Raw genomic sequence first — 15,967 nt, forward strand, 5'->3', positions numbered from 1 at the left:
TGCCTTTTTTTTTTTTACAGTCTATTAGTTAGGTATTTGCATTAGTTCAACAAAATAGCAATGACTAGAGTAAATAGCCTACATAGCAGTATTGCAACGAAAATGTGTGTGAGTTCATAACAATGAAAACCGTATAAATAAGCATTTTTCCAGAAAAAAATATATATAATATAAATATTAATAATAACATTAATAACTATAAATATTATATGTATATATATATATATATATTTATGTATTTATATTTCCCCAGAAATACCTTTATAATACTATAATGAATAAAACAAACAGCATTAATCAAGGCACAAATATATACAAATTTATATAATCTTCTAATGAACCAAAGTATCTTATCATCCCAACGATTTTGCAATCCAGTTTACTCTTCATACAATGTAATGCATTTAATCAAGGAAAATATTTACAAAGAAAATCACTTTTAAATACAGATAAGAGTGTTTTTTGTCTTCATACACTTACACATATGGATTAAGTATTTACCCAGTCTAAACGTTACTTTAATGAAAAAAAAAAGCTTATTTTTTGTCATCCAACAACATTCTGTTTCGCTTCAGGAGTTTTATGGTTTCCTCTGTTTATGATGCTATTTCTTTAGTTTGAAATGATTTATATTTATGTTTTGTCTCTATATTTTTTATTTTGTAAGTGTAGTTTTTGGTTGACATGTGATAGTTATGATATTCGGTCGACATTTTATTTATTGAACATTCAATAGATATTAATTTAATTACATTTTATACACATAAATGCTATGTTACACTTTGTGGTTGTGAAATAGCCCAGGGGGCGGGGCCTACGGAAGCCTGTTGGTGACATTGAGCGAAGTAGGAAGTGATCTTGACTGACTTCAGTGCATGTGTAGCCTTAGCTCATCGTGCAGTAACGGTTTCATAATTTGTGAATATCTAATGTATGTCTAAATTGAGCTAAATTAACTTCTATGTCTTAGACTGAAGCGTTTATTATTCTTTTATGTCATTAACTATTCTGTAAGTTTTTGCACAACTAAGTTAACCAGTGTGCAAGGTCAGAAGTTGCTTGACGTGCGAGACATTCCACCGGTGTATGCAGCGTTAAGTGTTCGGAGATCGACGAGCACATGGCCGGGTTGATTAACTTTGAGGACGAACAGGAGGTCAAGCAGTTCCTGGATAATTTAGGAGTGGAGTACAGCTTCCAGTGTCACCGGGAGAAGGATCCTGAAGGTCGGAGGAGCTGTCCCTCTATAGCTGGTGCTGAACTGCTCTCTCTCTCACACACCCACACCGCAGCTTCACCTGTTCATCTTCTGTTTAACAGGGTGTCAGAGGCTGGCGGATTACCTGGAGGGTGTGAAGAGGAACTATGAGGCCACAGCTCAGGTTCTCAAGCACAACTGCGAGGTGAATGGCCATGGAGAGAGCTGCTATAAGCTCGGGGCTTACCATGTCACCGGCAAAGGTAAAAATTAAAACCCCTTCCAAGAAACCAATATTTAGTCATATTCAAATATTCAATAAAACGTTTATTTTTAAGTTTTAATTGCCAAAAATATACATATTTTTTAAAAATCAATCAAAATTAACTGCATAATTAACTTTATGTCTTTATTTTGACCCAATCCTAATGTGATCCTACTGGATAAACTGGATTAAAAAAATAAAATTCCTCTTAGTTCATTCTTTTCAGAATCTCAGTTCGTTCTTTTAAAGGGTTGTTTGACATCCTTATAATTTGATTGAAAATATTTTAGATATTCAGTTATTTTTCTTTTAATATTTTTGACAAAGCAAATCTGTTTTGTAACTGGTTATTTTTTGAAAAGTATTTTTTAACATTTATTCTCTTTTTTTTTCAAAAAAAAATTGAAATCCTGTAAAATATCTATCTATCTATCTATCTATCTATCTATCTATCTATCTATCTATCTATCTATCTATCTATCTATTCAAAATGTATTGTAATTTAAATTTATTAGAATAAAATTTTCAATCTATGTAGATTACAAAAAATACAAAAAATTCATTTTTCATATAAACATTTCTATGTAATATCTAATTCAAATATATAAATTATAAAATTATTGTTATAAATTCATATTATAAAATGTATATATATATATATATATATATATATATAAAGTAAAAAAATATTATGCATGCATATTATGCATATATTTGTGTATATGTATATTCACTTAATATTTTCTAAATATATGCAGGGTAATTTGAAATCATAAAAAAATTTTAAAAATACAATATTCCATATATTGTCATACTCAGGTATATATATATATATATTAAATATTCAAATGAGTATTAATAATGTTAATGTTATAAAATATGGTTTGATTAATACATATTAAAAATGAGGTTAATATCAAATTTACATGAAAAATACTTTAAAATGTAATCAGGTGCTGTACGTTAATATCCTGACAGAGTGTTGCATTTGTGACGTCAAAACCGTCCTAACCGGACCTAATTCTCCACTGGCGCCCTCCAGATTTTCCTATGGGTTTTTTAATTTATGAGTACAAGAATGTCGTGGTAAACATAACTTAATGATAATTGGCCGTTTTCCTCTTCAAAATAAATTAGACACACTCATACTGAAAACCTGAATTTTAGACAAGAACATTAAGAAAGTTTGGGGTGTGAGTGCGAGCAGTTTATGTTGTACAACAAAACGTCCAAGTATGGTCAAGTGATGTTTACCACAGACCATATTTTACTCATAAACTGAAATATACATACTATATATATATATAAAACCCATAGCAAAAAGCACTCTAATAACAGCTTTCTACAACTCAAGACTTCTTATGACCTCAGGTGGTGTGACGGAGTGTTTAAAGTCAGCGTACTCCTGCTTTATGAAGGCATGCAACACCAAAGGGAAGAAGTCTGTGGACGCTTGTCACAACGTAGCTCTGCTGGCCCATGACGGAAGAAGCGTGGAGGGGGGCACTGACGCACAGGTGGCCCGACAGTATTACGAGAGGGCGTGTGAAGGAGGCTTCGCCCCCAGCTGTTTCAACCTGAGCACACTTTTCATCCAGGGATCTCCAGGGCTGGACAAAAACATGCCATTGGCTCTAAAGTACGCCCTGCGGGCCTGTGAGCTGGGACACGTGTGGGGCTGCTCCAATGCCAGCCGCATGTACAAACTGGGCGATGGGACGGAGAAGGATGATAAGAAAGCAGAGGAGCTAAAGAACAGGGCTAAGGAACTCCACGGACAGCAGAAAGAAAGGCAACTGAAATTTGGGGAGTGACACCGTTTGTGTTTTTACCAAACTCATTTATTCTGCCTTGCTGTTTTGATATCACAGATATAAAAGCAGCATAAATGATGTTAATAAACATAATCTCTGATGCTGTTGTCATAACTGATTGTCTGAGGGTGATTTTGTTCAATATATCACTGAAAGTGTTGCCATTAGATAATCTAGACTGTGAGAGTTATCATAGAATTATTATTAGAGGTTATTTAAATTACTACTATTCTCTTTTGGTCTTAATTAGTTTTGCATCCATGGAAATCAGTTGGTTTTATTTATTTCACCAGGTGCTGTACGTAAAAATGGCCACTAGATGGAAGCATACTCAAGCTAAATTGAATAGACAATATCAGGGTTTCTGGCAAACTTCTAATCTATTACAGATTGCAGTGAACATTAGTTGAATTTATTCAACGTAAATAGCATTTTGCATTAAAAATGGATTTTAACTGCACATACATTTTTCACTTTTATTTTTTTCTAATTTCCCCCACATCATTTCCTTTTTTAACAGTAATTTATGTGTATATGTGCCCGCCACATATGAACGAAACACCAGTTTTCATTGTTAACAGCATCACTTTTCAGTCATTGTAATCAAATTTCCTATGAGTCGATACTTTTTAGCGAATCAAAAACATTCAGCGTGACCAATGTCATGTGATTCCCAAACAAATGACTCAAATGAACCGGTTCTTTTCATTCAATCAGAAACATTTAGCGCGACCAGTTCAATTGATAAATATTAATTCAGTTATTTTGACTCACTCATAAGAGCTAGAACATCTTTCTGAAAGCAGACTAGGACCCCGTTTACACCTGGTATTAAAATGCGATCTGTATCCAGATAAGTTATCCGGATAATAAGTACTGATTCCATTTACACCTGGCCACATAAATGTGTTTTTGCAAAACGGATATAAATCCGATCTTCACCTCCTGCGTTATATGCAGATTTATTGGATTGCACGCCACCAAAAGCAACAGATCTGAGCGGCATTTTATTGATCATCAGCTAATTTTTAAATCCGAGACATCAATAAGAGAGAGTGGCAACAGGCCTGGTAAGATAATTTCGTTTCTTTACTTGAAGATGTTTTAACTGCGTCTGTGACTTACTTTCACTTTTATTTGCGATGTTTGCACGTTGAATAGACGCTCAGCTGCTCATCTGCGGTGATGCGTGTCGCGTGTCGCATCTGACTAGGCTATAACATGACATAGCCTATATAACACGCTCTCACTCGTTTATTTTTTAGCATTTTTGGGAGGAGTAAAATATACATATGTGGTTTTAACAACCAGATTGCGTTTACACCTAGCAAAGATCCGGACACAATGCGAGCCAGACTACCTCCAGATGTGGTCAGGCAGATCCGATCACGATCCGATCACAACGCGTTTACACCTTGCATTAACATGCGTTTTTTATTATCCGGATAACTTATCTGGATACAGGTCGCATTTTAATACCAGGTGTAAACGGGGTCTAAGGTCGCTATGTTTTTAATTGACTGAAAAGAATTGATCCATATAAGAGTCATTTATTCTGGAATAAGAAACAGTAATTTACTACTCCCTGATATCATTGTAGTCTCTGTAGTGGTAATCCGTGTTATTGTATAAAATAAATTGAATATCTGAAATAAGTTCAAATATTTCTTCCTAAAATTAGTAAATTTATGAATTCGTTGAATCATTGCCAGCAGCTATCCATATGATGCTCACCTCCAATAACACTGCAGCAGCAGAAGCAGGACCCCGAAGCCACGCCCTTTCGCAGCTGTTCTCCAATAACACCGCAAGCAGCATCAGATTGAGCCAGTCTCCACGCCCATTTTACGCTCTCCTCCAATTACAGCGCATCAGTGTCGGACTAAATCCCTAGCCCCGCCCACTGTCGGATCAACCGCGGACACACACACTCCTGCTGTAGTGTTACAGGCGCGCGGCTAAGGCTGTTGTAGCTCCATATTGTTTATATTAGTTTGCTGGACTGTCGCGTGCAGCACGGAATAACGGTCGCAGCATCCTCGCGCAGGAGTTAAGCACGGAGCGTGAAGCGGTGAGTTTGATGCTTTTAATATGTGTTGATGCGCAGTGTGTGGTTCTGAGCGGGATGTTAGCTAACAGGCTACAGCAGCAACACGCCTATGATGAGATTAACAGCGACCTGAGACATGCGGTTACCGGACTGAAGATGCCACTGTTTAGGAGGGAATTGATGTGCATGTGCATTGTGTGTGTCATGCTGGCTGCGTGTTGTTGGCCGACTTTTGCCTGCTCAACGCTCTGTTCTTCTGAGAACAGGCTACGCTTTGCGCCTAGTGTACGCGCGCGCGTGTGTGTAATAATCTGCTGGATTAAGTTTATTCTCGTGGTTGATGGAGGTGGATCACTGATGGATAACGGTTGTTTGTCTGGAGGGGGGGTTCACTTGCCCCCCCCCCCACCCCACTCTGAATCGGGGTGTGTCACACTCGCTCTCTCTCTCTCTCTCATACACACACACTTCAACGGAGGTTAATTTCACTCCCTTGCTTCTTCTAAGCAAGCTTCCAAAATCGTCCATGCTGAGCATGTGTTCTGGCAAAATAACGGTGACTAAATTGAGTAAATTACTTCAGAAGTGTTATTGGTCACTACTCCCTTCTGTCATCATAAAGCAGATAAACAAAATTCTGACACTGTTAAGAGATCCCATGATGTTTTTGTACTGAAGTATGATTTTGCTGTAGCCTAGCTATTCTATTTATTTTTCTTGTAACTATGGTTACCATGATCAAGGCAGTATGTTTTAAAGTTTTTGTTTTTTTTGTAGGTGTTTTATTTGCAGATAATTTCAAAACAAAAATAATAAAAAAGGCAACAAAAAGATTCAGAGGTTAAATAAGAGCTTTAGGATATCCTATTGGTTACTGAACCTATGGACTACATATATTTATTCCATGGCCCTATTAGTTTTATTATTATTACTACTATTAGTAATTGTTAGGACTGGGTATTGACATATTTCACAATCTCTAATCTAATCCTGTAAACCGTTAATTCTGGTGCCTTATTGCTATTTATTTTTAAGTAAAATCAACACACAAATTTGTTTAACTTGAACTAAAGCGCTACAGTAATGATCTGTCACATTAAAGGAGTAGGCCTAGTTCACTTTAAAAAAAAAAAAAAAACACTTTTGCTGATAATTTACTCACCCCCATGTCATCCAAGATGTCCATGTCATTCTTTCTTTAGTCGAAAAGAAATTAAGGTTTTTGATGAAAACATTCCAGGATTTTTTCCATATAATGGACTTCAATGGGAACCAAACGGTTCAAGGTCCAAATGAGAGTTTCAGTGAAGTTTCAAAGGGCTTTAAACGACACCAGACCATGAATAAGGGTCTTATCTAGAAGAAAAAACAAGATTTGTTCATCATTTTGATGAACAGGAGAGTCACAAGGCGAGCTTTTGTGCTTATAAAACTTAAACTTTTTTATTTATTTTATAAATGACTGATCATTTCGCTAGATAAGACCCTTATTCATCGTCTGGTGTCATTTAAAGCTTTTAAGCTGCACTGAAACTCTCATTTGGACCTTGAACCGTTTGGTTCCCAATGAAGTCCATTATATAGAGAAAATCCTGGAACGTTTTCATCAAAAACCTTAATTTCTTTTCGACTGAAGAATGACATGGGGGTGAGTAAATTATCAGCAAAAGTTTTTTTAAGTGAACTACTCCTTTAAAGAGCACGAAAATGGCATTTATTATTTGAATTTCGTGATAAAATTGACCGAATTAGAAAGTTGAGACTTTGTTTCATATGAGTAGTAACAAATCTGATTGGATTGGAGATGTTAAGCGAAGTTTTGTGACTAAAAGTTTGATTTTGGAATATTTTACAATAATAATCTTCGTCAAAATGAAGACGGAAATAAAATCAACTAATCGAAATGGTCAACCCAGCCCCAATAAAGCCCTATATAAATTATAAGTGTGTTACAAAATTATCTGATGCCCAAGATGCCGAAACATAGACTGTTTTTAGCCACAGTGGAAGTGTCTATACAGACTATGCTAATAGTTTGTATAAAAGTTGCCAGTCAATAGCTCTGAATCCATTCAGTCTTTCTGCAGGAAACTCAAGCTAAAAGACATTAATTATGTCTGGCTCAGCACTTATTGATCACATATGGAAATGAGGCAGCCTTTCAGGAACCTTAGGACACTGTTAAATATTAAATCCTCTTTTAAAATAGGCTGCTTTGCTGTCCAAAATGGTGCATTTTAGTGTGTTCACACTTTGCTTGGTTCGTTTGGTCCGGACCAAAAAAATTTAGTCCTCGTCCGCGTTCATATTGCTATTTTAACACTGAAACGAAAGCCTCAACTTGATTGATTAAAAATATTGACAGCCAATCAACATCCATCCAGCCAATCAAAATCCAAGAGTTTGAGCTTTTAAAGTGACAGACTTAACCGCAGTGTGTGCTTATAAAGAATAGAACATTATCACCCCATGTTGTGGCCGCTATAGTTTTCGTTATAGTTCTTGCTCTCTGAGAACTGACCTTAACTCTGTTGCCATCTTGACTATTGCCTTCTCAAGAACGTCATTAAACATTGCGTGTGTGAATTTTGCAGCATCAAGTTTAAGTGCAATGTACATGGTTTGCAGTGCGTTTGGCCAAACACCTGCGTTGAGTGTTTTTGGCCTAAAGAAGAAGTATGAGTATGTTCGAGTCCCTCTGGTAATCACATGTAGGCAAAGGTTCAGTTTCCTTTGTTAAATATAGCTTGGGTTTTAAGAAGCGAGTTATAGTTAAAGCGAGCATCTGCCATTGCTTTAATCCCCATAAACACTCTCACTCTGTTGCTTTCCTTCTCTCTTTCTGTATGTCTGAGCGCTTCCTGTCTCTCATAAGAAAGCTTTGTCCTTTTCAAAGCACTGCAAGGCAGATCCTGGTGCTGCTTAGAGCTGAAACACTGGAACAGCTGTTCCTATGGCGGCACAGGTGGGAATCCTGACTTCACTTTGATGGGATTCCTGTCTTCTGACTTCACTTTGTTTCCTGAGAGACGGTGTATTACAGAAAAGAAAAAACAAATTAGGTCTTAAAGGAATAGTTCACTTTGAAATACATTTTTGATATGTTTTAGCTTACCTCAAGGGCATCCAAGATGTAGGTGTCTTTGTTTCCGCAGTATTTTCAATTTTGATATTTTTAGGTCAAACCGTTCTTGTCTGTCAGTCGTATAATGGAGGTCTATGGTCACCACCTCAAAGAGCATGCACAGAGAAGTCCAAATTAAACATGATTTAATGACTCGTAAATGTAAGTACACATTGATGGCCTAAGACACGAAACGAGCACCCACATATATTATATAAACACAAACTTTTATTTTGGACGCGATTAATCGTTTGACAGCCCTACAAAAATATGTAAAAAAAAAAACGATTTTGAAATCGCAAAGGCATATCTCTGAAATTGAACTATTTAGAGCCTTTAAAATGAAGAGAACCAGAGAATATCAAATTATATTAAGATAAGATCGTTCTGCATTACAGGCATGCACACTTGGGGCAAAAAAACACAAGACGTGCTTTTTCCCCTTTTTGAACCGTCACCGTTGGCATTTAATGCAACTAAGATTGATAAAGGGAACTGATTTTACTAATAGACACTAATCTCTGTAGTAATTTGACGTACAATGGTACCCTCTCCAATGACGCAGAATACATTTGAAACTGGTTTACCTAGTTAGGAAAATATTATTTTGGGTATATCTATTCTACTCCTAATTGGACACAATCTGCATTGACTTGTTTATATGAATGTGAGACCCATCTGGCCTTGTGCTTTCTGCTTTACAAAAAAAATGCCATTATTCACAGCTTACATTTGTGAAACGGGACCCCCTTATCCCACAAGGGCCTACCTTTCATCTGTGTGTGAGGATTGTAGGTCCTGTTGTGCTTTGCTTCCCTGCTCAAATGACAGGGGTTTTCTGAAACTCAAGATGAGCCTCCTCGCAGAATGGGTGTGTGTGTGTGTGTGTGCAGTCGCTCACTTGAACGAGGCCTTGTGTTTACATTCTGTCCGTAAGTGATTCTGTAATGTGCGTACATTGCTCTTCTTCGCATGCCTCTCGTGTTCGAACGCTCTTAACGGCGTGTGTGTGTTGTAGGGAGAGCCAGAAAGGATGTGTATTTTAAGCTACAGGGTCATTTGAAGCCTTTTCCTAACATCTGTTGTGTTAACGGGCCCGTGCCTCTGTCTCGGTGGCTATTTGTGCTTTTGCTCTAAGTCACATAGGCTGTGAGGTTAAGCAGAGGGACTCTTTAATTAGTCTAATGATCAGGGCACTCGCTAGACATTACGGCAGCTGTTTCATTAGTCTTTCGCAGCCCGGGCTCCCTGTAATTTAAGAATTGACCGGTATTTTCACTGGACGTTGTTTATTGCATTACTGCAGTGATTACTAAGTTGTCCACGTTTCCATTTTGATCTGACAGTAAAATTGGCTTTCGTGAGCTGAGCATTACTGCAACTGTGTAATTTGGAGGACTGTTCCGAGACCTGTAGTTATGTTACAGAGAGGGTAACAGATTATAAGTTTCTTCTTGAGTGCTTTTTTATGGCGGTTTCAAAGGAAACATGGGATTTGTTTGTTTAAAGGAGTCAACTACCATGCTATTTAATTTTTTTTATGTTGAAGCTATACTGTGCATAAAATAGCAGATCAACTTATATTTTGGCAAAAATGGATAAAACAGAAAATTAAGAGGACTATATCCCACAATGCAGTGTACTCAATCTTGTATTGCTTGTAATTTGGGCTGTTAAACGATTAATCGTGATTTAATCGCATCCAAAATAAAAGTTTGTGTTTACATAATATATGTGGATGCAGTGCACTCACTGTGTATAATTATTTTCTCTATATATTCATATATATATATATATCAGGGCTGGGTAATAAATATCGATTTCTCGATACTAATCGATTCTCATTTTTACGAACCGATATCGATTCTTAAGTCTCAAGAATCGATTAGTCATCCTGTTTCATTTGAATGAATGGAACATTGTATCGCTGCTGCGCGCATCCAAAAACTCACAATAATCTTTGTCCTTTGTTACTATTGATATGAAACAAAGTCTCAATTTTCAAATTACGTCCATTTTCTTTAGAAATTCAAAAATATAAATAACGTTTTGGCGCTGTGGCGTGGAGATCGCTCTGGTGCAGCTCAAGAGAAGCAGCAGCGCTGATCTCTCTTCCGGCTTAATAATACCAGTCACAGCGTGAAATAAACATGAATGAGCATCTGAAAGTGTGTTAAAAGATAGAGTACAACTTATCGAAATCCGTATCATGTCACATTGATTTGCTCAATCAGCGTTTCGACCGTGGAAAGACGTCAGTTAAACAGCTTGTAATCAATGTCATGTATTGTCATATTTACCTCAGAAAACCTACATAAACTCGTTAGTCAGCTAGAAAAATAACTCTAGAGAGTTATTTATATATTTTTCTAAATATATACATCATATGATATTACATATCCATTATAATCTTAATGTTCTTCAATATTTAATGCATGTTTGAAAAAATCTGGTAAGTTTTTATGACAGTCACCATTTAAATGTTTCTATTTCATATGATCTTCTTATTATAAAAAGAAATAAAAGTGTAATTTAAGTGTTTGTATAGCTACAAAACAGTTAATTGTTACCTTCATGTTAGGCTAATGAAGTCTAAAGGCTACAACTAGACTCCCATAGTTTACAGCATTAGTTAAGAGATTTGATTTCCTTGAGAAAATTTGCCATTTATTGTAACTGATATCCAAAATAATCAATTTGAATCGAATCGAAATCAAATTGCAAGCTTGTCAATCGAAATCGAATTGAATTGTGAAATTTGTGTCAATACCCAGCTCTACTGAAAAAGGTGTTCAGTTTTAACGGCCTTAGTTAGTTGCTTAGTAATGTGCATCCTGTTACTGTAAACTGACCTGTCAATCATATTGTCACAGATAACTGGCAGGATGATTGATGATTGGGGTGCAGCAATGGATTATTGGTCTGGTGATCTATTGTACATTGTTCCGTATGCAGTCAGCAGGACACTACTCTTCATAGCAGACTAGCAGTTATCATGACCGCCTGTTGTATAACAGTTGATGTTTTTGTAATGTAACTGAACCCTCTGAAACATGCCGGCTTCACTCTTGTTCTGGATTGATGTGCTGCGAGTAGTTTCCAGGGTAACGCGAGTGGCAGTCTTGCAGTTGCCCATAGAGGAAGTGAGAGGTGATGAGGACTATCAAGAATGTCTTGTCTGTCTGCCACAGTAACGGCTGAGACTAGTTACTGGGGCCCATATGATCTCACAAAACACTTTCATGCTGATCTCAGAGGCGGCCTTAGTCTCATGATTGTCATGGAATTTGAACTTCTTGTCATCTGTTTTTAACATTACAACTTTAAGGCCTGTCCACACTAAGTTTGCTGAAACAAAATCATTCACAAACTGTTTTGCACGTTAAAATGATTCATCTTCTAATGGTACTTTAATAAGATACAAAATACAAAGCACGCCTTGTGTAAAATAATACATTTTTATTTTTTATATCTAAAAAAAAAGGATTGATTCTTTTCGGTTTCAAAAATTAGCTTGTCGCTTTGCTAACGCTAAGTATAAAACACAGGGTAAATATTGTATAGGTCTAATAGTAATTTTTTCACATTTGTATTCGTTTTCTATTGAAATGTTAGCAGGTCATAATGTTTATTTTATTAAGCATAAAATACACGGCACAAATATCATGTAAAATAATATTTTTACACTAATATTTAAAATGTTAGCATGTTGCTAAGCTAACAGTACATTAAAAGCATAACATGCACAGCTCATTTAAAAGTAGACCTGTCAAGCTTGCTCTACATATATTTCTCATGTCTGTGAGGCAATTATACTCTAAATTTTTGGTTAATTTTTGTGACACGCTCCAGTTCATGGAGACTGAGACGGCAGAAAGCGCATCCTGTGTGTTGTCCTGTGTACAGAAGCACAACAAAGCAAGATTGAGAAACAAGCTAGAGCATAAAAAAGAGAAGGAAGAATTGGATTTGTATGTTCATTGAGCTTGCTTCAACTCATTAATTTCTTCTCTGTGAAGGAAACATCAAATTCTGCCTTAAAATTTGTTTACGAAGTGTCTTCAGGGCTCGAATTGCGGCGCGGGTGATGTTGCGCATAATTTTAATCATTCTTAGGTTTCCCACTTATAATGTGGATAACTAAAATTTCCCCCATAAGAATAACCTAAGGATTTTTTTCAAAATGAAATTCAGGCCCCGTTCTTACAAATGAAGTCTTTACACTGTAAAAAAAATATTGTTGGTTTAACTTAAAAAAATAAGTAAACTGGTTACCTTTAATTTTAAGTTCGTTGAAATGGAAAAATTGTGTTAATACAATGAAGGAGATTAATTTAATCACCAGAAAGAAACTCAAAATATTATGTTATTTGAACTACATAAATTATCATAAGTTGATTTGACAACTTTTTTTTACAGTGTACCTATCTTTGGAAGAGTTTTTTTGAGTCAAGAGATCACATTAGGTTTTGGAACAGAGCAAGAGTCTGAATGCTTTTCCCTGTAGATTATCAATTTAGTTAATCTCTTTATACCACAAACTGAGAAATTATGACATATCGACTGATGATGCCATCACTCATGCAGCTGTCAACGACACGTTCACACGATCCTCTGAGATTGACCTAAGGCACTGCTAACAGTTGGCTGTACCTTTCATTAGTTTGTTCATTCAAGAGCGCACTTACAGTGGCATGTATGGGTGCAATTTATCTATAACCTTTCATCTACTTTTTGGTCACCTTGTATGGTCAGTTTGCACGCTTGTGAGAGAGAGGAAGAGCATGTACTTGTGATCCTTGTTTGGTTATGTGTAGGATCTTGGCTCTTGGGATGGATTTGATCAGAGTTTTCAACTGGTTTTCCTTCTGGATCTCGACTGTCCTTGACCCAATCACTACAGACTTGTAACCTCTGAGAACAAATGGGTTTGATACACCCTATTTCAATGTTGTGTACGTGTGTCTGTGGTTATGTGGGAAAGACTAGTGGTTATGATGTTGATGGTGTCAGCTGTTGAGGGTAATTGTGAGCAGATGTTGCATGACACTTTGTTAGATGTGCCCATACAGCGAATAAGAGTGTTCATTAAAAGAAATTTAGCTTCTTTTTAGTTCATTAAAAATAAATTCAACTCTGCAGCACTCCAATGCTGGGTTGTTTATCCCAAATTTGGGTCAAATATGTACAAACCCAAATGGTGGTTTAAAAATGTCATTTAAAATGTTAACCCAACTTCAACTTTCACTTTCAACGCGCATTTTTTTTTTATTACATTTTAACCCAACATTTGGGTTTGTCCATATTTCACCCAAATTTGGGTTGAAACAACCTAGCATTTTTAGAGTTTGTGCTAAGAACTGTAATATCGCCTAGTAAAATAGTTTGGAAGTGCAAAATATTGAAGGTGTAGTTCACCCAAAAATTACAATTACTCAACCATGTCGTTCCAAACCTGTAAGCCTTTCGTTCATCTTCGAAACACAAATGGAGATCTTTTATTTTAATGAATTCTGAGAGCTCTGATGTTTGAGTTGATAAATGTTTTATGTGATTAAAAGAGTCGATCTTCAGAAAATTTTGATTAAACGGCTCAATATGGCTCAGATTTATGATCTCTTTATGAAGTGTCAACATTTCAGTTGCGTTGCTTTCAATGGAGGGATATAAATCTCTGATTTCAACAAAAAGATCATTTGCGTTTTGAAAATGATCGAAAGTCTTACGGTTTTGGAAAGACATGAGGATGAATAAATTATGACAACATTTACATTTTTGGGTGAACTATCCCTTTAATATATATTTAAAAAAAAAAGTTAAAAAAAGGCACAAATCATATTGACTGTCATGAGGTCATCATTAATATAATTTCCTGTTGTTGTTTTTTTGTCATACCACATGACTTTGATTTTTCTGACAAAAATAAGCAGTGAAACAGTTTTGTTGACTAAAATGACTAAAGTATAAATAACTTAATTATTTTAATAAAACTTTATAATGTCCTGACATTTTTTTACTTTACATTTTTAATTCAGAAATGAAAAGCATACACGTAAAATAAAAGATGTTTTCAAGTCATTCTAAGTACGAATTGCATTTGTAGTGTATTTTTAATAAATGAATTTCCAGACAAAAATAATTAGCAGTTATCAACCGTGTGCGTGTGTGTATATATAGCCTGTGTGTGTGTATATGTATAGCCTATATGTGACTACAGAATGCAATTTTGTTGACCTATATCTGAAGCAGCAAGTGAAAGAGATTGATTAAAAGAGAGCGGTGTATGGCTATTTACACGGAGGAGGCTGTGCTGAATTTCACTGATTTAGGTCAAGGCCAGCCAAACTGGTGCTTGATGATGACTGCAGAGATTGTGTCTCCTTGGCTTACAGTCTTGGAGCATGGAACATCATCATCAAAATGCAAGTTTCTCTTTCAGCTCTGAAACAAGATGTTTAGGAAGAGAAGAGATCACATGACTTAACACTTGAGCACACACTATGTCACAGTTGAGCAAACTTGTGAGAGCGTGCTTCCCCTCTCTTACCGCACACACACACTCATGCTCAATCGCAGCTGTGTGGGGTGTGTGTTTTGGCGTACACTTCAGAAGAATGGGAGTGACTCTAACGGGAGGGTTGCTCTTTCTTGTTCTTACTCACACACCCAAAGTCATGTCAACTTTGTCCACTGTCATCTGTCCTACATGGAAACAAACACATCTTGTATTGGACTTCTGCATTGGGGAAACCTCATAGCCTAATATATCAAGCGACATTGACGCCGTTTGTCTTTTGCTTTTTTTTTTTTAAACAGAAGTAGGTATCTTCTGGTGTGCATAATGAAAGTCCCAGGTGACACAGATCCTTATGAACCATTTGATGCGTAATTATGTGAAACTGCAGGCTCCAATCTGATTGGCTGACTTTGATATTGATGGTAATCAAAGTGAATGTTTTCATCAGTCTAGGACCAAAAACTATGAAATAGCTTCATTTAACTGTTTTCTTTGGGTGCGTAGTTAAGTAGAAATTGCAAGATAATGGGTTTATAATGCAAGATAATATAATGGGTTTAGTTCAACTGTAATGCATTAATTTCGAATTTCTCTAAAATTTCCAAACCTACATACTTCCAGAGAAAAAATCTATTAATATGAATGATTTTAAAGTTTGAACATGCAATACAGATACAGATTTAATTACTGTGACTTGCCAAACAGAATTATTATGTATCTTGCCTGAATGTTTGCGCTCATTGCATTTTTACAATGGGGTAATGTTGTTAAGAATTTACACAACACAAAGCTTTTTAATTTAAATAATTAAATTAAATTTAAATTAAATTTAAAAAGTTGCACAAATAAATACAATAGAATAAAGATACAAATAAAGAGAAAATTTTTTGAAGGTCTAACACTATATAGACAGAAACAGAATAAAGTAATCAAATGGAAAATAACACTGGATAGTATTTTAGTCCAGAATAAATTAAATAGGCCTACATAGGCTATTAA

General features: G+C 35.9%; 2 protein-coding genes across 3 annotated transcripts in view; both read left to right on the forward strand.

The window, feature by feature from the left end:
• Positions 1-777: 777 nt before the first annotated feature.
• On the forward strand, positions 778-3,391 carry coa7 (cytochrome c oxidase assembly factor 7). Its single transcript, XM_039693532.2, has 3 exons — positions 778-1,226; positions 1,321-1,461; positions 2,835-3,391. The coding sequence occupies exons 1-3, from the start codon at positions 1,121-1,123 to the stop codon at positions 3,275-3,277; spliced, it is 690 nt and encodes a 229-aa protein (XP_039549466.1). The 5' UTR covers positions 778-1,120; the 3' UTR covers positions 3,278-3,391.
• Positions 3,392-5,185: 1,794 nt separating this feature from the next.
• ralgps2 (Ral GEF with PH domain and SH3 binding motif 2) overlaps positions 5,186-15,967 on the forward strand; it is a 126,559-nt gene continuing 115,777 nt past the window's right edge. For both annotated transcript variants that reach the window (XM_039693518.2, XM_039693519.2), the window contains exon 1: positions 5,186-5,348. The gene's annotated coding sequence lies outside the window, so the exon portion shown is untranslated. The remainder of the gene's footprint in view (positions 5,349-15,967) is intronic.

This window comes from Pimephales promelas, chromosome 13 (assembly GCF_988280905.1).
Source record: "Pimephales promelas chromosome 13, fPimPro1.hap1.1, whole genome shotgun sequence".
Taxonomy (NCBI): Eukaryota; Metazoa; Chordata; class Actinopteri; order Cypriniformes; family Leuciscidae; genus Pimephales; species Pimephales promelas.

Bases quoted from the DNA above. Each gene is read 5' to 3' on its own strand.
- coa7 (XM_039693532.2), top strand. From the start codon at position 1,121: ATGGCCGGGTTGATTAACTTTGAGGACGAACAGGAGGTCAAGCAGTTC. The intron at 1,227-1,320 runs GTCGGAGGAGCT...TCTGTTTAACAG, and splicing joins CCGGGAGAAGGATCCTGAAG to GGTGTCAGAGGCTGGCGGAT. The intron at 1,462-2,834 runs GTAAAAATTAAA...TTATGACCTCAG, and splicing joins TTACCATGTCACCGGCAAAG to GTGGTGTGACGGAGTGTTTA.